Below are 26895 nucleotides of genomic sequence, written 5' to 3'. Positions count from 1 at the left end.
CCATGCTCTCAATGTGAACATACCCTTACCATGATCTCCATGTGAATGTATCCTTAGCACGCTCTCCTTGTGAGCGTATTCTTACCATGCTCTTCTTGTGAACATACTCTTACCACGCTCTCCTTGTGAACATACTCTTACCACGCTGTCAATGTGAATATACCCTTACCATGCTCTCCATGCGAACATACCCTTACCATGCTCTCCATGTGAATGTATTCTTACCATGCTCTTAATGTGAATGTACCCTTACCATGCCCTCCATGTAAATGTACCCTTACCATGCTCTCCATGTGAACGTATTCTTACCATGCTCTCCATGTGAATGTATTCTTACTATGCTCTCCATGTGAATGTATTCTTACCATGCTCTCCATGTGAATGTATTCTTACCACGCTCTCCATGTGAATGTATTCTTACCATGCTCTCCATGTGAACGTATTCTTACCATGCTCTCCATGTGAACGTACCCTTACCATGCTCTCCATGTGAACGTACCCTTACCATGCTCTCCATGTGAACGTATTCTTACCATGCTCTCCATGTAAATGTACCCTTACCACGTTCTCCATGTGAACGTATTCTTACCATGCTCTCCATGTGAATGTACCCTTACCATGCTCTCCATGTGAACGTACTCTTACCATGCTCTCCATGTGAACGTACCCTTACCATGCTCTCCATGTGAATGTACCCTTACCATGCTCTCCATGTGAATGTACCCTTACCATGCTCTCCATGTGAACGTACCCTTACCATATTCTCCATGTGAACGTACCCTTACCATGCTCTCAATGTGAACGTACCCTTACCATGCTCTCCATGTGATCGTATTCTTACCATGCTCTCCATGTGAACATACCCTTACCATGTTCTCCATGTGAACGTACCCTTACCATGCTCTCCATGTGAACATACCCTTACCATACTCTCCATATGAACGTACCCTTACCGCGCTCTCCATGTGAACGAATTCTTACCATGTTCTCAATGTGAACATACCCTTACCATGTTCTCCCTGTGAATGTATTCTTACCATGCTCTCAATGTGAATGCATTGTTACCATGCTCTCAATGTGAACGTACTCTTACCATACTCTCCATGTGAACGTACCCTTACCATGCTCTCCATGTGAACATACGTTACCATGCTCTCCTTGTGAACATACTCTTACCATGCTCTCCATGTGAATGTATTCTTACCATGCTCTCCATGTAAATGTACCCTTACCATGCTCTCCATGTGAATGTACCCTTACCATGCTCTCCATGTGAACATACTCTTACCATGCTCTCAATGTGAACATACCCTTACCATGCTCTCCATGTGAATGTATTCTTACCACGCTCTTAATGCGAATGTACTCTTACCATGCTCTCCATGTGAATGTACCCTTACCACGCTCTCCATGTGAACGTATTCTTACCATGTTCTCAATGTGAATGTACCCTTACCATGCTCTCTATGTGAATGTATTCTTACCATGCTCTCAATGTGAACGTATTCTTACCATGCTCTCCATGTGAACATACCCTTAACATGCTCTCAATGTGAATGTATTTTTACCATGCTCTCAATGTGAACGTATTCTTACCATGCTCTCCATGTGAACATACCCTTACCACGCTCTCAATGTGAATGTATTCTTACCATGTTCTCAATGTGAATGTACCCTTACCATGCTCTCCATGTGAATGTACCCTTACCATGCTCTCCATGTGAATGTACCCTTACCATGCTCTCCATGTGAACGTATTCTTACAATGCTCTCAATGTGAATGTATTCTTACCATGTTCTCAATGTGAATGTATTCTTACCATGTTCTCAATGTGAATGTACCCTTACCATGCTCTCCATGTGAACGTACCCTTACCATGCTCTCCATGTGAATGTATTCTTACCATTCTCTCAATGTGAACATACCCTTACCATGCTCTCCATGTGAACATACCCTTACCATGCTCTCCATGTGAACGTATTCTTACCATGCTCTCTATGTGAATGTACCCTTACCATGCTCTCCATGTGAACGCACTCTTAACATGCTTTCCTTGTGAACATACCCTTACCATGCTCTCCATGTGAACATACCCTTACCACGCTCTCCTTGTGAACATACTCTTACCATGCTCTCAATGTGAACATACCCTTACCATGCTCTCCATGTGAACATACCTTTACCACGCTCTCCTTGTGAACATACTCTTACCATGCTCTCCATGTGAATATACCCTTACCATGCTCTCCATGTGAACGTATTCTTACCATGCTCTCAATGTGAACGTACCCTTACCATGCTCTCCATGTGAATGTATCCTTACCATGTTCTCCTTGTGAACATACTCTTACCATGTTCTCCTTGTGAACATACTCTTACCATGCTCTCCATGTGAACATACTCTTACCATGCTCTCCATGTGAACATACTCTTACCATGCTCTCCATGTGAACGTACCCTTACCATGCTCTCCATGTAAACTTACCCTTACCACGCTCTCAATGTGATCGTACCCTTACCATGCTCTCCATGTGAACGTACCATTACCATGTTCTCCATGTGAACATACTCTTACCACGCTCTCCATGTGAACGTACTCTTACCATGCTCTCCATGTGATCGTACCCTTACCATGCTCTCCATGTGATCGTACCCTTACCATGCTCTCCATGTGAACGTACCCTTACCAAGCTCTCCATGTGATCGTACCCTTACCACGCTCTCCATGTGAACGTATTCTTACCACGCTCTCCATGTGAATGTACTCTTACCATGCTCTCAATGTGAACATACCCTTACCATGATCTCCATGTGAATGTATCCTTAGCACGCTCTCCTTGTGAGCGTATTCTTACCATGCTCTTCTTGTGAACATACTCTTACCACGCTCTCAATGTGAACATACCCTTACCATGCTCTCCATGCGAACGTACCCTTACCATGCTCTCCATGTGAATGTATTCTTACCATGCTCTTAATGTGAATGTACCCTTACCATGCTCTCCATGTAAATGTACCCTTACCATGCTCTCCATGTGAACGTATTCTTACCATGCTCTCCATGTGAATGTATTCTTACCATGCTCTCCATGTGAATGTATTCTTACCATGCTCTCCATGTGAATGTATTCTTACCACGCTCTCCATGTGAATGTATTCTTACCATGCTCTCCATGTGAACGTATTCTTACCATGCTCTCCATGTGAACGTACCCTTACCATGCTCTCCATGTGAACGTACCCTTACCATGCTCTCCATGTGAATGTATTCTTACCATGCTCTCCATGTGAACGTACCCTTACCATGCTCTCCATGTGAATGTATTCTTACCATGTTCTCCATGTGAACGTATTCTTACCATGCTCTCCATGTGAATGTACCCTTACCATGCTCTCCATGTGAACGTACTCTTACCATGCTCTCCATGTGAACGTACCCTTACCATGCTCTCCATGTGAATGTACCCTTACCATGCTCTCCATGTGAATGTACCCTTACCATGCTCTCCATGTGAACGTACCCTTACCATATTCTCCATGTGAACGTACCCTTACCATGCTCTCAATGTGAACGTACCCTTACCATGCTCTCCATGTGAACGTATTCTTACCATGCTCTCCATGTGAATGTATTCTTACCATGCTCTCCATGTGAATGTATTCTTACCATGCTCTCCATGTGAATGTATTCTTACCACGCTCTCCATGTGAATGTATTCTTACCATGCTCTCCATGTGAACGTATTCTTACCATGCTCTCCATGTGAACGTATTCTTACCATGCTCTCCATGTGAACGTACCCTTACCATGCTCTCCATGTGAACGTACCCTTACCATGCTCTCCATGTGAATGTATTCTTACCATGCTCTCCATGTGAACGTACCCTTACCATGCTCTCCATGTGAATGTATTCTTACCATGTTCTCCATGTGAACGTATTCTTACCATGCTCTCCATGTGAATGTACCCTTACCATGCTCTCCATGTGAACGTACTCTTACCATGCTCTCCATGTGAACGTACCCTTACCATGCTCTCCATGTGAATGTACCCTTACCATGCTCTCCATGTGAATGTACCCTTACCATGCTCTCCATGTGAACGTACCCTTACCATATTCTCCATGTGAACGTACCCTTACCATGCTCTCAATGTGAACGTACCCTTACCATGCTCTCCATGTGAACGTATTCTTACCATGCTCTCCATGTGAACATACCCTTACCATGTTCTCCATGTGAACGTACCCTTACCATGCTCTCAATGTGAACGTACCCTTACCATGCTCTCCATGTGAACATACCCTTACCATACTCTCCATATGAACGTACCCTTACCGCGCTCTCCATGTGAACGAATTCTTACCATGTTCTCAATGTGAACATACCCTTACCATGTTCTCCATGTGAATGTATTCTTACCATGCTCTCATTGTGAACATACTCTTACCATGCTCTCAATGTGAATGCATTGTTACCATGCTCTCAATGTGAACGTACTCTTACCATACTCTCCATGTGAACGTACCCTTACCATGCTCTCCATGTGAACATACGTTACCATGCTCTCCTTGTGAACATACTCTTACCATGCTCTCCATGTGAATGTATTCTTACCATGCTCTCCATGTAAATGTACCCTTACCATGCTCTCCATGTGAATGTACCCTTACCATGCTCTCCATGTGAACATACTCTTACCATGCTCTCAATGTGAACATACCCTTACCATGCTCTCCATGTGAATGTATTCTTACCACGCTCTTAATGCGAATGTACTCTTACCATGCTCTCCATGTAAATGTACCCTTACCATGCTCTCCATGTGAATGTACCCTTACCACGCTCTCCATGTGAACGTATTCTTACCATGTTCTCAATGTGAATGTACCCTTACCATGCTCTCTATGTGAATGTATTCTTACCATGCTCTCAATGTGAACGTATTCTTACCATGCTCTCCATGTGAACATACCCTTAACATGCTCTCAATGTGAATGTATTTTTACCATGCTCTCAATGTGAACGTATTCTTACCATGCTCTCCATGTGAACATACCCTTACCACGCTCTCAATGTGAATGTATTCTTACCATGTTCTCAATGTGAATGTACCCTTACCATGCTCTCCATGTGAATGTACCCTTACCATGCTCTCCATGTGAATGTATCCTTACCATGCTCTCCATGTGAACGTATTCTTACAATGCTCTCAATGTGAATGTATTCTTACCATGTTCTCAATGTGAATGTACCCTTACCATGCTCTCCATGTGAAAGTACCCTTACCATGCTCTCCATGTGAATGTATTCTTACCATGCTCTCAATGTGAACATACCCTTACCATGCTCTCCATGTGAACATACCCTTACCATGCTCTCCATGTGAACGTATTCTTACCATGCTCTCTATGTGAATGTACCCTTACCATGCTCTCCATGTGAACGCACTCTTAACATGCTTTCCTTGTGAACATACCCTTACCATGCTCTCCATGTGAACATACCCTTACCATGCTCTCAATGTGAACATACCCTTACCATGCTCTCAATGTGAACATACTCTTACAATGCTCTCCTTGTGAACATACTCTTACCATGCTCTCAATGTGAACATACCCTTACCATGCTCTCCATGTGAACATACCTTTACCACGCTCTCCTTGTGAACATACTCTTACCATGCTCTCCATGTGAATATACCCTTACCATGCTCTCCATGTGAACGTATTCTTACCATGCTCTCAATGTGAACGTACCCTTACCATGCTCTCCATGTGAATGTATCCTTACCATGTTCTCCTTGTGAACATACTCTTACCATGCTCTCCATGTGAACATACTCTTACCATGCTCTCCATGTGAACATACTCTTACCATGCTCTCCATGTGAACGTACCCTTACCATGCTCTCCATGTAAACTTACCCTTACCACGCTCTCAATGTGATCGTACCCTTACCATGCTCTCCATGTGAACGTACCATTACCATGTTCTCCATGTGAACATACTCTTACCACGCTCTCCATGTGAACGTACTCTTACCATGCTCTCCTTGTGAACGTACCCTTACCATGCTCTCCATGTGATCGTACCCTTACCATGCTCTCCATGTGAACGTACCCTTACCAAGCTCTCCATGTGATCGTACCCTTACCACGCTCTCCATGTGAACGTATTCTTACCACGCTCTCCATGTGAACGTACTCTTACCATGCTCCCCATGTGAACGTACCATTACCATGTTCTCCATGTGAACATACTCTTACCATGCTCTCCATGTGAACGTACCCTTACCACGCTCTCCATGTGAACGTACTCTTACCATGCTCTCCTTGTGAACATACCCTTACCATGCTCTCAATGTGATCGTACCCTTACCATGTTCTCCATGTGAACGTACCCTTACCATGCTCTCCATGTGAACGTACCCTTACCATGCTCTCCATGTGATCGTACCCTTACCATGCTCTCCATGTGAACGTATTCTTACCACGCTCTCCATGTGAACATACCCGTACCACGCTCTCCATGTGAACGTACCCTTACCACGCTCTCCATGTGAACGTATTCTTACCATGCTCTCCATGTGAACATACCCTTACCATGCTCGCCATGTGAAACTATTCTTACCATGCTCTCCATGTGAACATACCCTTACCACGCTCTCCATGTGAACGTATTCTTATCATGCTCTCCATGTGAACGTACCCTTACCATGCTCTCCATGTGAACGTATTCTTATCATGCTCTCCATGTGAACGTACCCTTACCACGCTCTCCATGTGAAAGTATTCTTACCATGCTCTCCATGTGAACGTATTCTTACCACGCTCTCCATGTGAACATACCCTTACCATTTTCTCCATGTGAACGTACCCTTACCACGCTCTCCATGTGAACATACCCTTACCATGCTCTCCATGTGAACGTATTCTTACCATGCTCTCCATGTGAACGTACCCTTACCATGCTCTCCATGTGAACATACACTCAACAATATGGGGGCACCGGAATGATTGTCCACTTAGGTATCTGTTTTTCTTCAATGAATCTCTCTGTTAATGGTAGGATATTTCCAAGGCACTGCACTCTCCAGAAAACCACACTCAGATTAATTTCTATCTTTGTATGGTGTGATTAGATTGTAAGCTCCTGTGGTTCAGTGCAGGACCCATTATTTCTGAAGTTTATTCTGCTCACATATGTCCATCCACCCTGGTGCTGTCAGCTGGCAGGAGATAGATGATACGACAGCTGCCGCTCTGCCAGCGGGGTCACCCTGTATAACAATGGGGGGTATATATATTTTTGATGCTTCCGTTGCACATTGGGCCTTATATAATGACTCTTCCATTACACACACAAGCGGATTTTCTGCAATCATTTTTCCAGATCAGATGTAAATGAGGCTTTGAAGGAGCAGGACATTTGGGCTACTTTCCCACTATGAGGTTTTGATGATGCCGATTTTCTGCACCTATTAAGTAAAATATGTTACTTGCATTTTTTTCACCAAAAACTCATCGTGGGAACGTAGATATAGCCTAATAAGATCATATGACACATAGAGGGAATTCTCACAAGGATGTAGGAACTCTCATCCTCACCTCCCCCTGCTGTTTTTTGTTCAAAATAGTCACTTTTTTTTTCCAGACATCATTTTTTTTTCACTGAATAATTTGATCAAATTTCCTTTTTTTTCCCCTAAAATGTTTTATGCCTTCACATACGTCTTGCATTGGTGACCTAACACCTTGCATTGTTCAAGCTTGTATGGTGGAAGCAAAGCGGAACTTCAGGATCCTAAAAAAACATAGCAAAAACACAGCAAAAAAGCCAGTAAAACCTGCGTTTTCTCTGCAGCTCTTCTACTGCCAAGAGATCAGGTTTTTGCTGCAGAAAAAAAGCAGCAAAAAAGCAAGGTGTGAACATAGCCTAATACTCTACTCATCGTGGGAATGTAGCGTTTCTAAGTACAACAGATCCCTCAGCGCACGTCCTCACTATGTCATTTTTATACTCGTACAAGTCCTATCATATTGAGCCGGTTTGGACTTAAAGGGAATCTGACACCAAGTTTTGCCACCTAATCTGAGAGCAGCATGATGTAGGGGCAGATACCCTGATTCCAGTGATGCATCACTTACTGGGCTGCTTGCTGTAGTTTTGATCAAATCACAGTTTTATCTGCTGTAGATCTACCAATTCTCTGAATGCTGAGCTCTGTATAACCCCGCCCACACCACTGATTTGTAGCTTTTTGCCTATGCACAGTGCACACAGCAACCAATCGCGGGGTTATACAGGACTCAGCATTCAGAGAACTGGTAAATCTGCAGCAGAAAAATAGGAATTTTATCAAAACTGCAGCAAGCAGCCCAGTAAGTGACACATCGCTGGAATCAGGATCTCTGTCTCTACATTATGCTGCTCTCAGATCGGGTAGCAAAAACCCGGTGACAGATTCCCATTTACACTAATGACATATTAATACGTTCTGCTCAAACTCCACAACTTGGAATGTTTGTCGTTGGCTTTGCATAGTTATTAGCAGAACATCGCCTGATGCTTTGCCCCCTTAATAAATGGAGAAATCAGAATATAGATCAAGGGGGGATTTATCAAGGGATTTACTGCAGATATTTTTTTTTTTTACATTTTTGTACCAAATTTTGCACCTTATGCGAGCGGTGAGCAAATAAGGATGTATAAACTGAGACACTTTAAAAAGTCTGAAAGCTGCACTGATATAGAAGTCAGCTGCCATCCACCAAGATGGCCGTGTGTCCTGTATACACCAAAAGCAGCCGCCATCACCAGGCCTGGCAGAGTAGAAGTAACTACGGCGTGTACAACTATGGCTCCGCTTTATTGTATGTATGTACCTCACTGTACGGAGCCTTTACCGATCATAGGGTACTCTGTATTAGGAATCCTCCACATGGGGCACTCTAATGCTGTTTATAGATACACTATATGGGGGCACTCTAATGCTGTTTATAGATACACTATATGGGGGGGCACTCTAATGCTGTTTATAGATACACTATATGGGGGCACTCTAATGCTGTTTATAGATACACTATATGGGGGCGCTCTAATGCTGTTTATACATACACTATATGGGGGGGCACTCTAATGCTGTTTATAGATACACTATATGGGGGCACTCTAATGCTGTTTATAGATACACTATATGGGGGCACTCTAATGCTGTTTATAGATATACTATATGGGGGCACTCTAATGCTGTTTATAGATACACTATATGGGGGGCACTCTAATGCTGTTTATAGATACACTATATGGGGGGGCACTCTAATGCTGTTTATAGATATACTATATGGGGGGCACTCTAATGCTGTTTATAGATACACTATATGGGGGGGCACTCTAATGCTGTTTATAGATACACTATATGGGGGCACTCTAATGCTGTTTATAGATACACTATATGGGGGGCACTCTAATGCTGTTTATAGATACACTATATGGGGGCACTCTAATGCTGTTTATAGATATACTATATGGGGGCACTCTAATGCTGTTTATAGATACACTATATGGGGGGCACTCTAATGCTGTTTATAGATACACTATATGGGGGCACTCTAATGCTGTTTATAGATATACTATATGGGGGCACTCTAATGCTGTTTATAGATACACTATATGGGGGGCACTCTAATGCTGTTTATAGATACACTATATGGGGGGGCACTCTAATGCTGTTTATAGATATACTATATGGGGGGCACTCTAATGCTGTTTATAGATACACTATATGGGGGCACTCTAATGCTGTTTATAGATACACTATATGGGGGGGCACTGTAATGCTGTTTATAGATACACTATATGGGGGCACTCTAATGCTGTTTATAGATACACTATATGGGGGCGCTCTAATGCTGTTTATACATACACTATATGGGGGGGCACTCTAATGCTGTTTATAGATACACTATATGGGGGCACTCTAATGCTGTTTATAGATACACTATATGGGGGGCACTCTAATGCTGTTTATAGATACACTATATGGGGGCACTCTAATGCTGTTTATAGATATACTATATGGGGGCACTCTAATGCTGTTTATAGATACACTATATGGGGGGCACTCTAATGCTGTTTATAGATACACTATATGGGGGGGCACTCTAATGCTGTTTATAGATATACTATATGGGGGGCACTCTAATGCTGTTTATACATACACTATATGGGGGCACTCTAATGCTGTTTACAGATACACTATATGGGGGCGCTCTAATGCTGTTTATAGATACACTATATGGGGGCACTCTAATGCTGTTTATACATACACTATATGGGGGGCACTCTAATGCTGTTTATAGATACACTATATGGGGGCACTCTAATGCTGTTTATAGATACACTATATGGGGGGCACTCTAATGCTGTTTATACATACAATATATGGGGGCACTCTAATGCTGTTTATAGATACACTATATGGGGGCACTCTAATGCTGTTTATACATACACTATATGGGGGCACTCTAATGCTGTTTATAGATACACTATATGGGGGGCACTCTAATGCTGTTTATAGATACACTATATGGGGGGCACTCTAATGCTGTTTATACATACACTATATGGGGGCACTCTAATGCTGTTTATAGATACACTATATGGGGGCACTCTAATGCTGTTTATACATACAATATATGGGGGCACTCTAATGCTGTTTATAGATACACTATATGGGGGGCACTCTAATGCTGTTTATACATACACTATATGGGGGCACTCTAATGCTGTTTATACATACACGATATGGGGGCACTCTAACGCTGTTTATACATACACTATATGGGGGCACTCTAATGCTGTTTATACATACACTATATGGGGGCACTCTAATGCTGTTTATACATACACTATATGGGGGCACTCTAATGCTGTTTATACATACACTATATGGGGGCACTCTAATGCTGTTTATAGATACACTATATGGGGGCACTCTAATGCTGTTTATAGATACACTATATGGGGGGCACTCTAATGCTGTTTATACATACACTATATGGGGGCGCTCTAATGCTGTTTATAGATACACTATATGGGGGCGCTCTAATGCTGTTTATACATACACTATATGGGGGCGCTCTAATGCTGTTTATAGATACACTATATGGGGGCGCTCTAATGCTGTTTATAGATACACTATATGGGGGGCACTCTAATGCTGTTTATACATACACTATATGGGGGGCACTCTAATGCTGTTTATACATACACTATATGGGGGCACTCTAATGCTGTTTATACATACACAATATGGGGGCACTCTAATGCTGTTTATACATACACTATATGGGGGCACTCTAATGCTGTTTATAGATACACTATATGGGGGCACTCTAATGCTGTTTATAGATACACTATACGGGGGGCACTCTAATGCTGTTTATAGATATACTATATGGGGGCACTCTAATGCTGTTTATAGATACACTATATGGGGGGCACTCTAATGCTGTTTATAGATACACTATATGGGGGGCACTCTAATGCTGTTTATACATACAATATATGGGGGCACTCTAATGCTGTTTATACATACACTATATGGGGGCACTCTAATGCTGCTTATACATACACTATATGGGGGGCACTCTAATGCTGTTTATACATACACTATATGGGGGGCACTCTAATGCTGTTTATAGATACACTATATGGGGGGCACTCTAATGCTGTTTATACATACACTATATGGGGGCACTCTAATGCTGTTTATAGATACACTATGTAACGGGTCTGGGAGGCGGAACCTCTGAGCTACTATACAAGGGGGCGGTCCTTGTAAGGGAGCGGGTGGCGACCAGGCAGGCAGTCACAGCAGGTGACCGGGACAGTCTCTAGAAGAACGGGCAGGAGGTCACGGCAAGTGACCGGGGCAGTCTCTGGGTGAACGGGCAGATGGTCACGGCAAGTGACCGGGGCAGTCTCTGGGTGAACGGGCAGATGGTCACGGCAAGTGACCGGGGCAGTCTCTGGGTGAACGGGCAGATGGTCACGGCAAGTGACCGGGGCAGTCTTTGGGTGAACGGGCAGATGGTCACGGCAAGTGACCGGGGCAGTCTCTGGGTAAAGGGTTGGTACGACCTGTGGCGGCTGATGGTAGACGTGAGCTCCCAGGTGAGCAGGCGAGAGTCTCTGGATAAACGGGTGGTCACAGCATGTGACGGCGGAGCTCCCAGGAAGACCAAGAGACAGGCGGCAGATGGGCGCTCCCAGGTGAGCGGGCAGAAGTCTCTGGACAGGCGGGTGGTCACAGCACGTGACGGCGGAGCCTCCAGGTAGGCTAGCAGACTGGCAACAGATGAGCGCTCCCAGGTGAGCGGGCAGGAGTCACTGGACAGGCGGGTGGTCACAGCACGTGACGGCAGAGCCTCCAGGTAGGCTAGCAGACAGGTAGCTGGTGTGTGCTCCCAGGTGAGCGGGCAAGCTGGTCCATAGACAGACTGACAGGAGTTGGAAGGCAGACCGTCGGACCTCAGGCAAGCAGGCAGGTGGCTGATGTGCGCTCCCAGGTGAGCGGGCAGGCTGGTCCTTAGACAGACTGACAGGAGTAGTAAGGCAGACCGTCGGACCTCAGACTAGCAGGCAGGTAGCAGATAATCAGGCAGGAATCTGGCAGGTAACTGGCAGGTAACTGGCAACGGGACCTGAGGGCTGAAGCAGAGTAGAACAGTGCAACAACATTGCTCGGGCACCTCCATTTTGGAGGAGGTGCCTTATATATGGTAAAGTCCTCCGGCCATTGGCCGGGGACTCCTTAGGACGGCGCGCGCGGCCCCTTTAAGAGGGAGGAAGCGCGCGCGCGCCCTAAGCACAGTGGCCGGGAAGGAGCGCGCGCTGCCAGCAGAGCGGGAGGAGGACGCCAGGCTCGGAGCAGAGAGGTGAGGGGAACAGCGTCCCTGCCTAGCAGAGGGCAGGGACGCCGACGCTACAGTAACCCCCCCCTTAGGCCCCCCCTTTTTTAGGCCAGACAGAAATTTAGCTAGGATGAGAGGGGCATGGATGTTCTCCCGGGGCTCCCACGTTCTCTCCTCAGGACCAAACCCCTTCCAATCTACTAGAAAAAAGGTCTTTCCTCTTACCCTTTTGGTGGCAAGAATGTTCTCTACCTCAAACTCGTCCTCAGCAGAAACCGGAGCAGGAGGCGTACCTGTAGACTTGGAAAAAGAGTTAAGTACCACAGGTTTGAGGAGAGATACATGGAAGGAGTTAGGGATCCGTAAGTTGGCCGGGAGTTTCAATTTATAGGCCACCGGGTTGATCTGACTGATGACCTCCAGAGGACCGATGAACCGAGGCCCTAACTTATAGGAAGGAATCTTGAGCCGGACATACTTGGACGAGAGCCAGACCTTATCCCCTGGACGGAATTGAGGAGGATCCAGACGTTTTTTGTCGGCATGTCTTTTCATACGCTCGGATGACAGAAGGAGTGCGGACCGGGTACTTTCCCATGTGGAGGAAAATTTGTTAACAAGAGATTCCGCAGCCGGATTGTCCACCGAGGTGGAGACGGGAAACGGGATCCGAGGATGCTGACCGAAGACTACAAAAAACGGGGATTTGGAGGAAGATTCGCTCTCGTGATTGTTGTACGAGAATTCGGCCCATGGCAGGAGATCCACCCAGTCAGAATGGTGGGCATTAACGAAGTGCCGGAGGTAACTGGTCAGGATCTGATTGATCCGCTCCACTTGACCATTAGACTGTGGGTGGTAAGCGGAGGAGAAGTCCAGGGTGACGTCTAGCAATTTACAAGTGGCTCTCCAGAAACGAGAAGTGAACTGTACCCCACGATCCGACACGATGTGACGGGGCAGGCCATGAAGACGGAAGATGTGGCGGATAAAGTCTTTAGCCAGCTCGGGTGCAGACGGGAGGCCTGGCAGGGGAATGAAGTGAGCCATCTTGGAAAAGCGGTCAGCGACCACCCAAATGACCGTACAACCGGCAGAGACGGGAAGATCAGTTATGAAGTCCATCGCTATATGGTGCCAGGGGGCAGCAGGTACTGGCAGAGGAAGAAGGCGACCGGCTGGCAGGTGTCTCGGAACTTTGTTGCGGGCACAGGACACACAGGCAGAAACAAAGTCTATTACATCCTTGCGCAGGTTAGGCCACCAGTAGTGCCGGGAAATAAGCTGGAGGGTCTTTTTCTGACCGGCGTGGCCAGCTAGTTTAGACGAATGACCCCAGTGTAGGATCTTCTCCCGATCAGGTACCGATACGAACGTCTTACCGGGAGGGAGACGATTTAGACTCACGGGAGCCACCTTCATTACTCTGGCGGGATCGATGATATGTTTAGGTTCTTCCTCGAGATCAGATACCAGAAAGGATCGGGACAAGGCATCTGCTTTGATGTTCTTGTCAGCCAGGCGAAAATGTAGAACAAAATCAAAGCGAGCAAAAAACAAGGACCACCGGGCTTGGCGTGGATTAAGTCTCTGGGCATGCTGGAGATAAGCCAAGTTCTTGTGGTCAGTGTAAATTATTACCGGATGAAGAGCCCCCTCGAGTAGGTAACGCCACTCCTCCAATGCCAGCTTGATGGCCAATAACTCTCGGTCTCCTATGGAATAATTGCGCTCTGAGGAGGAGAAGAGTTTAGAGAAGAAGCCGCAAGTTACCATCCTCCCGGAAGAAGATTTTTGAGTAAGTACAGCTCCGGCTCCAGAGGAGGAGGCGTCAACCTCCAGAAAGAACTGCTTGTTGCCGTCCGGACGATGCAGCACCGGGGCGGAAGAGAAGGCCTGTTTTAAGGAAAGAAAGGCCTCCTCTGCTTCGGGCGGCCACTCTTTGGGATTAGTACCCTTACGGGTGAGCGCGGAAATTGGGGCAGTCCGGGAAGAGAAGTGCGGTATGAAGAGGCGGTAGTAGTTGGCGAAGCCCAGGAACCGCTGAATGGCCTTCAACCCCTCCGGTCGGGGCCATTTCTCGATGGCAGACAGTTTCTCTGGATCCATTCGTAGGCCGGTCTGAGAAATAATGTAGCCCAAAAACGGAAGCGAGGTCTGCTCAAAGAGGCACTTCTCATATTTAGCGAAGAGGTGGTTCTGCCTGAGCCTGAGCAGGACCTGACGAACGTCCCTCCGGTGAGTCTGGAGATCCGGAGAGAAGACCAAGATGTCGTCCAGGTACCCCACAACGCAGGAGTAGAGAAGGTCCCGGAAGATGTCATTGACCAACTCTTGAAAGACGGCAGGAGCGTTACAGAGACCAAAGGGCATTACCAGATATTCATAGTGGCCGTCCCGGGTGTTGAATGCAGTCTTCCATTCATCCCCTTGACGGATACGGACCAGGTTGTACGCCCCACGGAGGTCCAGTTTGGTGAAGACTCTAGCCCCCCTCAGGCGATCAAATAATTCTGGAATGAGCGGAAGGGGGTACTAATTCTTCACCGTGATCTGGTTAAGGCCTCTATAGTCTATACAGGGACGGAGAGAGCCGTCCTTCTTTTTTACGAAGAAGAAGCCTGCTCCCGCCGGGGAGGTAGATTTCCGGATGAATCCCCTGGCCAAATTCTCCTCAATATATTCGGACATCGACCGGGTCTCAGCAGTGGACAATGGGTAAATACGCCCACGGGGAGGAGTAGTACCGGGTAACAGGTAGATAGGACAGTCGTATGGTCTATGAGGGGGTAATGTCTCTGCCTCCTTTTTATTAAAGACATCAGCAAATGACCAATAGGGAATCGGAAGTCCAGGTAGATTAGTTGGGGTAGGAGAAGGACGGACGGGATGAACAGGAACCAAACAAGTCTTATGACAGTCCTGTCCCCAGCGAAGGACTTCTCCGGTCTGCCAGTCAAGCACGGGTGCATGTCTCTGGAGCCAAGGTAGACCTAGTAAGAGGGCGTGAGAGAGTCCAGGCAGAACATGAAAAGAGATGCTCTCAGAATGCAGCATTCCCACCTGCAGAGTTACGGATTCGGTGATGAGTTGGATGGGACGTGGTAAGAGGCCCCCATCCACAGCAGCGACAGATATTGGTACAGCCAGAGGTTTGGTGGGAATGCGGTATTTTTCTACCAGGGACTGTGAGATAAGATTCCCGGCCGCTCCAGAGTCAAGTTGGGCTAGTTCGAAATAACGATTCTCCCCGCAGATAATAGAGACTGAGAGTAGCAGAGATGGAGAGGATTTATTCTTGTCTAGGTTGACCTCTCTGAGCGAACCTAGACAAAGGCGTTTCCCGACCTCTCCGGGCAGGTACGGATCCGGTGCTCCTTACTGCCACAGTAGAAGCAGCTCCCTTCGGCACGGCGTAAGTCCTGACGGGTTTTGACCATCTTGGTCTGGTCGACCTGCATAGGCTCAGGAGAGTGTACCTGGGGAGAGACGGATTTCTGAAAAGTAGGAGCTAGACGTGGAAACCTCCTCTCACGGGTGACCTCTTTGGCACGCTTCTGGAACCGTAGGTCAATCCGGGTGGCAAGAGTTATTAGGTCATCGAGAGTGGTAGGAATGTCCCGACCGGCAAGTTCATCTTTAATATGGCCGGACAGACCCTCCCAGAAGACGGATACCAGAGCGTCGTTATCCCAGGCCAGCTCCGAGGCAAGGGTACGGAACCGTATGGCATATTGGCCCATGGTGAGACTTCCCTGATGGAGACGTAGCAGAGATGATGCGGATGAGGTCTTCCGTCCGGGTTCGTCGAAGACTTTCCGGAAAGCCATGAGAAAGGCAGGCAAGTCGGACACCAGGGGGTCTCCTCTCTCCCATAGAGGATTTAGCCAGGCCAGGGCCTCCCCGGTGAGATGGGACATGATGAAGGCAATTTTGGCCCGGTCGGAGTTAAGCTGGTGGGACAGGAGTTCAAAGTGCAGGGTGCACTGATTTATGAAGCCCCGAGCCTGGGTGGAGTCGCCTCCGAAGCGAGGAGGTGCAGAAAGCCGGGGTCCGGGTAGGATACCATGGTATTGGTGGTGGTTGCTGGTGGAGCAGTCAGAGTGTCCAGACGAGAATTGACATTCCGCAGGTGACCCAGGATGGACTCCTGTTGGGACCTCTGACGGGACAGTTCATGACAGAGGTCCGAGAGCGAGGGAGCTTGGGTGCCACCGGGTTCCATGGCCCGAGCAAACTGTAACGGGTCTGGGAGGCGGAACCTCTGAGCTACTATACAAGGGGGCGGTCCTTGTAAGGGAGCGGGTGGCGACCAGGCAGGCAGTCACAGCAGGTGACCGGGACAGTCTCTAGAAGAACGGGCAGGAGGTCACGGCAAGTGACCGGGGCAGTCTTTGGGTGAACGGGCAGATGGTCACGGCAAGTGACCGGGGCAGTCTCTGGGTGAACGGGCAGATGGTCACGGCAAGTGACCGGGGCAGTCTCTGGGTGAACGGGCAGATGGTCACGGCAAGTGATCGGGGCAGTCTCTGGGTGAACGGGCAGATGGTCACGGCAAGTGACCGGGGCAGTCTCTGGGTGAACGGGCAGATGGTCACGGCAAGTGACCGGGGCAGTCTCTGGGTAAAGGGTTGGTATGACCTGTGGCGGCTGATGGTAGACGTGAGCTCCCAGGTGAGCAGGCGAGAGTCTCTGGATAAACGGGTGGTCACAGCATGTGACGGCGGAGCTCCCAGGAAGACCAACAGACAGGCGGCAGATGGGCGCTCCCAAGTGAGCGGGCAGAAGTCTCTGGACAGGCGGGTGGTCACAGCACGTGACGGCGGAGCCTCCAGGTAGGCTAGCAGACTGGCAACAGATGAGCGCTCCCAGGTGAGCGGGCAGGAGTCACTGGACAGGCGGGTGGTCACAGCACGTGACGGCAGAGCCTCCAGGTAGGCTAGCAGACAGGTAGCTGGTGTGTGCTCCCAGGTGAGCGGGCAAGCTGGTCCATAGACAGACTGACAGGAGTTGGAAGGCAGACCGTCGGACCTCAGGCAAGCAGGCAGGTGGCTGATGTGCGCTCCCAGGTGAGCGGGCAGGCTGGTCCTTAGACAGACTGACAGGAGTAGTAAGGCAGACCGTCGGACCTCAGACTAGCAGGCAGGTAGCAGATAATCAGGCAGGAATCTGGCAGGTAACTGGCAGGTAACTGGCAACGGGACCTGAGGGCTGAAGCAGAGTAGAACAGTGCAACAACATTGCTCGGGCACCTCCATTTTGGAGGAGGTGCCTTATATATGGTAAAGTCCTCCGGCCATTGGCCGGGGACTCCTTAGGACGGCGCGCGCGGCCCCTTTAAGATGGAGGAAGCGTGCGCGCCCTAAGCACAGTGGCCGGGAAGGAGCGCGCGCTGCCAGCAGAGCGGGAGGAGGACGCCAGGCTCGGAGCAGAGAGGTGAGGGGAACAGCGTCCCTGCCTAGCAGAGGGCAGGGACGCCGACGCTACACACTATATGGGGGCACTCTAATGCTGTTTATACATACACTATATGGGGGCACTCTAATGCTGTTTATACATACACTATATGGGGGCACTCTAATGCTGTTTATACATACACTATATGGGGGCACTCTAATGCTGTTTATACATACACTATATGGGGGCACTCTAATGCTGTTTATACATACACTATATGGGGGGCACTCTAATGCTGTTTATAGATACACTATATGGGGGCACTCTAATGCTGTTTATACATACACTATATGGGGGCACTCTAATGCTGTTTATACATACACTATATGGGGGCACTCTAATGCTGTTTATACATACACTATATGGGGGCACTCTAATGCTGTTTATACATACACTATATGGGGGCACTCTAATGCTGTTTATACATACACTATATGGGGGCACTCTAATGCTGTTTATACATACACTATATGGGGGCACTCTAATGCTGTTTATACATACATTATATGGGGGCACTCTAATGCTGTTTATACATACACTATATGGGGGGCACTCTAATGCTGTTTATACATACACTATATGGGGGCACTCTAATGCTGTTTATACATACACTATATGGGGGCACTCTAATGCTGTTTATACATACACTATATGGGGGCGCTCTAATGCTGTTTATAGATACACTATATGGGGGGCACTCTAATGCTGTTTATACATACACTATATGGGGGCGCTCTAATGCTGTTTATAGATACACTATATGGGGCGCTCTAATGCTGTTTATACATACACTATATGGGGGCGCTCTAATGCTGTTTATACATACACTATATGGGGGGCACTCTAATGCTGTTTATACATACACTATATGGGGGCACTCTAATGCTGTTTATACATACACTATATGGGGGGCACTCTAATGCTGTTTATAGATACACTATATGGGGGCACGCTAATGCTGTTTATACATACACTATATGGGGGCACTCTAATGCTGTTTATACATACATTATATGGGGAGCACTCTAATGCTGTTTATAGATACACTATATGGGGGCACTCTAATGCTGTTTATAGATACACTATATTGGGGCACTCTAATGCTGTTTATATATACACTACATGGAGGCACTCTAATGCTGTTTATAGATACACTATATGGAGGCACTCTAATGCTGTTTATACATACACTATATGGGGGCACTCTAATGCTGTTTATAGATACACTATATGGAGGCACTCTAATGCTGTTTATACATACACTATATGGGGGCACTCTAATGCTGTTTATAGATACACTATATGGAGGCACTCTAATGCTGTTTATACATACACTATATGGGGGCACTCTAATGCTGTTTATACATACACTATATGGGGGCACTCTAATGCTGTTTATAGATACACTATATTGGGGCACTCTAATGCTGTTTATACATACACTATATGGGGGGCACTCTAATGCTGTTTATACATACACTATATGGGGGCACTCTAATGCTGTTTATACATACACTATATGGGGGCACTCTAATGCTGTTTATACATACACTATATGGGGGGCACTCTAATGCTGTTTATACATACACTATATGGGGGCACTCTAATGCTGTTTATACATACACTATATGGGGGCACTCTAATGCTGTTTATAGACACTATATGGGGGCACTCTAATGCTGTTTATAGACACTATATGGGGGCACTCTGGTGCTGTTTAATTATATACACTCTATAGGGGGCACTGTAAAGCTGTTGGCAGGCACATGCTGGGACTTGTAGTCCCTCCCTCTGTCGCTGGGATTACCGGCCGGCAGCAGAGATCACATCAGGCAGACACGTGCTGATCTCCTGATGACGCAGGACCGCAGCGTGTAAGGAATGGGCTCACAGACAGGTCACTGCCCACGACTCCGCCCCTCACACCCGCCTATCCGGCTTTTCATTGGTTACTGGAGAAACGAGCCCGTTGTGATTGGTTACAAGTCTGTAGATCACATGATACAACAGAGTGGCTTTAGCCGGCGTCCAGCGTTGCTGCGGCTTACTTGGCGCAGGTCGCCGGTGGGAGAAGAGGGAGTTCGCTGCTGTTAGCTTTCTAAGTAACAGAGGCTTGTGCTGTTCCAGGTGATCGACACTGTTTATACTCCCAGGACCATTCGTCCCTCCCTCTCGTACACAGTAAGCGGATTTCCCCCCCGGTCTGATCTCTGCAGCTGATAACAAAGACGTCCCAGTGTTCTCCATCAATAGGTGAGTTACTTGTCTGTCGTGTCCTATGGGCTCTCCCTCCTGTGCTATGGTTACTGCAATATTGTGGTCACTTAGGGGTTAATCTAACAGTGCAATAGTCTGTAGCAGGGTGCACTGCCCACCCTGTGCCCATTGTGCCCCTGCAGCACTGCATGCTCTTATGGTTGGTCTCATGAGTGCACAATATCCAAATGAAAAATACCTATTTGCTGAGCCCTTACACCAGTGTAAAAGATTATGTATTAGTATATTATTTATATAGCGCCAACATATTCTGCAGCGCTTTACAATTCAGAGGTTCATACACAAGTCATAAGTAACATAGTTTAAAGATAATACAATAATTTTTTTAATTTTTGTAAAGGGTTTACATCCTGCAGTCTGCAAGGGAAGGGAAGATTTGCATGTCCCAAATATCTGCATTACCCACTTGTGCATCTGAAATCCTCCTTAGGAGCCAGTTTCCTTCAATTTACTGCATTTCTCCAAATCTTGTTCTGTCTTTCCTTGTACCTCATGGATGCATCTTCTCCATGGATGCATCTTCTTCTTTTTTTTTTTTTTTTTTTTTTTTTAAATTTTACTCCCTTATATAGTGCCATTAATTCCACAGCGCTTTACATACATAATCATCGCTGTCCCCATTGGGGCTGACAATCTACATTCCCTATCAGTAGGTCTTTGTAGTGTGGGAGAAAACCGGAGAACCCGGAGGAAACCCACGCAAACACGGGGAGAACATACTAACTCCTTGCAGATGTTGTCCTTGGTGGGATTTGAACCCAGGACCCCAGCGCTGCAAAGCATCAGTGTTAACCACTGAGCCACCGTGCTGCCCCATCTTGATGCATTGGAAATTCCTTCTCATTGGTTGCAGTGGTGCCCCCCTCCCTTGTCTGGTGTTCAGCAGGGCAGGCATTTGTAGTGTCATAGTGTAAGCTAAAGGCATGTTCACACGCAGTCTCTTTTTTTTTTTTTTTTTTTTTTTTTTCTGCTGCAGAAATTCCAAAAACCATGTTTTTAATTAAAAAGTTAATTTCTGCTCTGAAAACTGTGAACACATGCTTAAAATGTCACCTGTAGGGGATTGGCTAGTGTACGAGATATATATCTTTATTCCCTGTGAAACCCTTTTTAAGGCTATGATCACACTAGGTGTTTGATGAATTTTTTTATGCAAATTTTCTGCTGCATTTTACATTATCTAAGTCTGAGATTTCCAAAGTCTCATGCACACAATGGATTTTGTGTCCTCAGTATTTTGTGCTGTTTCTTTGTACAATAGAGCATGTCACTACTTTCAGCAGTTTTGCAGCATTTTTTACCCATTGAAAGTAATGGGCAGTGACAAATGCTGAAAAACTCAGGTATCAGGTTTTGCAGCGTTTTATGCACCAAAACCTGATGAAGGGGAGTAGGTAATTTTTTTTTTTTCTTTGTCACTAACCTTTGTCAGCATGCATTAAGAGACGAACAATAAATAAAACCCAGCTAAAAAACAAGCAAAACCTGCTTTATGGAGGCATAAACTTTACTGTTAAGAGATCAACTTTTTTTCTGCAGCAAAACCTGAAGATAAGTTTAGTGTGAACATAGCCTAAAAGTGCCCCAGCCCAGAGGTGATGCTTGAAGTCCTTGTTTTACATTGATCTTTAACGTCTGTCCCTCTCTTGTCCTAGGGCTTCTCTCTTATACCTTCAGGATGCCTGGTGACTTCTCCATGTGTTTGTGTCTCAGCCCACCTCCTCCGCATCACCTGCGACGACCTTCATCGAAGTCTCTCCGGCCATGTTTAGTTCCGACCCCTCGCCTCCCGGATCCACGTAAAAAAGGCGTAGTTTTTGCCGACGCTCTGGGACTGGCCCTCACCACCGTACGTCACTTCTCTCATCCGTTCTTCGATGAAGATCCGCTGGTACTCGCCTTGGCGTCGTTAAGAGCCCTGCGCCCACTTTCCAACTCTACCTACACTTTGGACTTTCATCCTCCGACCCAAGACTATACCAGTTTCCGGGCTAGGCTCACACGGCAGCAGGTTTGTCTGGAGCAATGTGCCGTCCAGGGAGCAGCAGTGGCCGGCACGGTGCGCGTGCGCAATATTGGCTTCGAGAAACGGGTAACTCTTCGGGTCAGCTACGATAACTGGAGAAGTCACTACGACCTTCCATGCTCTTATCTGCGAGATCCCTGTGGAGGAGAGGAGACCGACACGTTCTCGTTCAGGCTCCCGCTGCCTCCTGACACCCAGCGGGCTGAATTCTGTATTTGCTTTTGGTGTCGGGGCGCAGAACACTGGGATAATAACGAAGGGAAGAATTATGTTCTGAGCAAGGAGGCCGATCACTGTGGCTATACACAAGTCACCTATTGGTGAAACCTGACCTTGCATAAGTGCTGGTCTTCTGGAACAAATATTCAACACCCCCTTCTTGTAGATCAAGAGGGCTTCTGGGATGGAAACTTTCCCACATATGGGTGTAGAGTAGACGCCAGGCTACCATCAGTCGCGTAATTGTGCTGTTTATACGCTCATAATCTTGTGTCCTGGCGGCTTTACCACTGAGGAATCCAAAGTGATTCTCAGTAGCCCCCCGGCTTTATTCTTCACCATAAAGCTGTGATGTTTAACGCTTGATGTATAAGAAATGGTTGCAGACCTAGTACAGGGATCTGCAGCCTTTGTTGCTCCAGCTGCTGTAAAACTAGATCTCCCAACATGCATTGGCGGCTGTTACATCCTGGGCCTCTAGAGGAATGCTGGGAGTTGTAGTTGAAGGTTGCTGATCCCTAACTTTGTGCCATCCAGAATCTTTACTGTAGGATGTATTGAGCTTTGGGTGAGATCTAGTCTTCAAGGTCCTGTGCTTGATGAAATTGAATAAACCAGTTTTAAAATGTATTTTTTTTTACTGCAGATTCAATAAATATTGTTAGATCTTTTCAGTATTTTGTGCATTATTTTTCCTCCATAAGTCAGTTTTAAGGTTGACAGGCAAAAGTCTGAAGTTTAACCTATAAAATGATACCTTATTCTTGCAGCTGTGACCATGATCTTCAGGATTTTTAGCTTACTGCCTCCCCCGGACTATAGATGAGCATTGTGAATGAGGCCCTTTTTTTGCAAAGTTTACAAAACATTGCAGAACTTTATACAATGAAGAACAAATGTTTCTGAATTGTTCATCCAGTTGTCTGTAACCCGATCGCTGCGAGGAAACAAACTGCAGTTATATCAGGTACTGCCCCGGGGAATCCTCCCCTCCCCCCATGTCAGGCTCATTTACAAGTCTATGCGGAGTCTGATGGAATCCTGTTACTTTCTGTAGGTGGTTCTGGTCTTGAAGATTTACAGCCAGTTTACATAAATTCTGCACCTTTTTAAATCTCTAATTCTGCATTAATCATGGTGCAGACCAAAGCCTCAGCCTCATAATATAACATACCGTACCTGATTTCACCCCCTGACTTTCATGGGCAAATATGAAGCAAGTGAGTTGGAGCTCATTCATACTACTGCTTTTTCTACGTACAAGAAATGTGTATATACACCAAAGATCCTGACTAGATGGCCAAAAAGCAACATAATCCTCTCCAGACTAGCTTTACACATGGGCCAAGTTCATATTTAAAAGATTAAATTTTTATTTATAAGTGTATAAAAACAAAGCGCATATAAGGCACAAGGTGGGTGTACTCGGAGAGTAAGTTTGACCACATATTGTATAGACATGCCATAAAAACACAGTAAGCCATGTAAGTTATAGATTAACTGTACACAGAAGGAATGTGTCGTGCACTTTACCTCAGTAGTTGATTCTGAGACCCACCACACCCGACGCGCGTTTCACACTGAAATGCTTCGTCCAGGGACTTGCAGTCATTAGATTGTCATACAACTGACTGTATAAATCAGGGGTCTCAAACTCAATTTACCTGGGGGCCGCTGGAGGTAGATTCTGGGTAAGGCTGGGCCGCATCAAGTTTTCCACAAAAAATGCGCTTACAAAATATCATTATTCAGATTCAAATGTCTTTATTAACAGTTCTTTAACATTTAACTTTTAGAACATGAATGGACATAAACTGTTTGAACATGGCTTTATCTGCCTACTTCTTGCTGCTAGAGATCTGACAGCGCTTACTCTTGCATAGCCGAGCCACATTTGGCGTAAGTGAGGAAGCAGTTGAGACCCTCAGCACAGCTTGAAGATGAGCATCAGTAATTCTAGACCTGTACTTTGACTTATTGAAGTTCAAGGTAGAGAAGAGCTTTTCGCACAAGTATGTGCTCCCAAATAGACACATGGTCTGCTTGAACATTCGGGAAAGCTCAGGGAAGCTGGGGGGCAATTCTCTTAAAAATTGCCCAAGTTTGTCTGCTTTTCCACTCACATCCCTAAACTTGGCTTTGAGTTCAGAGTTACACTGCAGGTCAATGAGCTCTATTTGAAACACTGGAGGGGCATCTTGCACATCAAAGGAGAAGGGGTCTGCAAAAATTTGAAATGTGGCTCTGTGTCTCTTGAAGTCTGCAAATCTATGATCAAATTCCTCCTGTAGCCTCAAAATGACATCCACATACTCCTCATGACTGAATAGTGTGCCTGAATCAATGAGTGACTTGCATGCTGGGAAATGGCAAAGGTTTGTTTGAGAAAGCTGGTCTTTCCACAATATAAATTTTGTAGAGAACGCTCTCACGCTGTCATAGGCAGCACTGACAAGTTGCCCCTGGCCTTGTAACCTCTTATTCAGTACATTAAGCTCATGTGCGATATCAACCAAAAAAGCTAAGTCCATGAGCCATTTTGGATCACTTAGCAAAGGAACAGAAGCCCCATCTTTCTCCATAAAAGCTTTCACTTCCGCTCTCAACTCAAAAAATCTCTTCAATACGTTTCCCCTGCTGAGCCAACGCACCTCGGTAAAGTAGAGCACATCCCCATATTCTGACTCTATTTCCTCTAAAAAAGCACGAAACATTCTGTGTTTTAAGCCCCTGGATCTGATTTGGTTGATGCATTTCACAACGAAAGACATCACGTTGTCAAACTTCAGGCATTTGCTGCAAAGGGCCTGCTGATGGATAATGCAGTGCAGAGCAATGACCTCCTCTAAACCTTCCTCTTCCTTTTTTTTATTAACAAGTGCCACCAGTCCTTTTTTCCTCCCGATCATTGATGGCGCTCCATCAGTTGTTATTCCGACAAACTTCCTCCAAGGCAAACCAGCATTCTGAAAAGCATCACACAGCTGGTGAAATATCTCTTGGGCGGTGGTCTGGCCATGCATTGGAACTAGTGAGAGCAACTCCTCTGTGACTTCAAAATTGTCATCAACACCCCGGACATAGATTGCAAGCTGGGCAGTGTCGGTGATGTCTGTGGTCTCATCAAGAGCGACTGAGTATACACTGAAACATTTTATTTTCTCACACAGTTGATCATAAATGTCACTTGAAAGGTCAGAAATGCGCTCTGCCACGGTGTTGGAAGAAAGGCTGACGTTGCTAAACTGACCTTTCTTTTCTGGAGAGATAATACTTGCAGCCTGTAACATGCACTTTTTTATAAATTCCCCTTCTTTAAATGACTTTCCTGCTTTAGCAATCATCATACTAACTACGTAGCTGGCTTCGACTGCTGCATCATTCTCTTTGGTTGCTTTCTTAAAGAAATCTTGTTGCCTCAGCAGACATGTCTTAAGTTTAGCAACCTGGTTGGCTCTCTCATCTTCCTGGTACTTTGCATACTCCTCAGCATGTCTAGTTGTGTAATGACGCTTCAAATTGTATTCTTTGGGCACTGCAACTTTCTCTGTGCAAATAAGACAAGTTGGGATGCCCTTGTGCTCAATAAAGAAATATTGCTTTTCCCACTTTTCCTGAAATTGTCTGTGCTCATCATCAACCTTTCTCTTCACTGCAGGCTTTGAGCAAGACATATTTGGGGCTGCGTAGCAAAAACTTAGGCCTATGGTGCCTTGAGATACCCACTTCAGCACAAGGTGCTCTGGATGAGCGGAAATAGAGTTTCCCAGTCCCCCTAGCTGCCTAGCATGACCTTCGGCAACATTAAAGAGGACCTGATTTTTACTCACAGGAGTAGCCAAATACCTTTAGGGTGGGCACGCACCTGGTCTGGTTTATAAAAATAGCACTCCTCCACTCTGCTGTGCCCCCCTGTATATTTCTTGCCCTGTATGCTAATACTGAGCATCAAGGAGGAAGAGACGCCGGGGTTTCTCAATGGGCGTCTCCTTCT

General features: G+C 46.3%; 2 protein-coding genes across 2 annotated transcripts; one reads left to right on the top strand and one right to left on the bottom strand.

The window, feature by feature from the left end:
• Window positions 1-20374: 20374 nt before the first annotated feature.
• Window positions 20375-23578, top strand: LOC141165321 (protein phosphatase 1 regulatory subunit 3C-like). Its single transcript, XM_073650920.1, has 2 exons — window positions 20375-20632; window positions 22312-23578. The coding sequence occupies exon 2, from the start codon at window positions 22335-22337 to the stop codon at window positions 23004-23006; it is 672 nt and encodes a 223-aa protein (XP_073507021.1). The 5' UTR covers window positions 20375-20632; window positions 22312-22334; the 3' UTR covers window positions 23007-23578.
• A 1161-nt stretch (window positions 23579-24739) lies between these two features.
• LOC141167336 (general transcription factor II-I repeat domain-containing protein 2-like) lies at window positions 24740-26575 on the bottom strand. Its single transcript, XM_073654756.1, has one exon. It carries the CDS (start codon window positions 26573-26575, stop codon window positions 24740-24742), a length of 1836 nt encoding a protein of 611 aa, XP_073510857.1.
• Between the last annotated feature and the right edge of the window lie 320 nt (window positions 26576-26895).

This window comes from Phyllobates terribilis, unplaced genomic scaffold (assembly GCF_046119375.1).
Source record: "Phyllobates terribilis strain yellow unplaced genomic scaffold, ASM4611937v1 Scaffold_11__3_contigs__length_659146591, whole genome shotgun sequence".
Taxonomy (NCBI): Eukaryota; Metazoa; Chordata; class Amphibia; order Anura; family Dendrobatidae; genus Phyllobates; species Phyllobates terribilis.
Note: the sequence above shows the minus strand (reverse complement) of the source record. Positions and strands in the feature narration are given on the sequence as shown.

What these genes read in the sequence shown, in the direction of transcription:
- LOC141165321 (XM_073650920.1), top strand. Translation starts at nt 22,335, where the DNA reads ATGCCTGGTGACTTCTCCATGTGTTTGTGTCTCAGCCCACCTCCTCCG.
- LOC141167336 (XM_073654756.1), bottom strand. Translation starts at nt 26,575, where the DNA reads ATGTCTTGCTCAAAGCCTGCAGTGAAGAGAAAGGTTGATGATGAGCAC.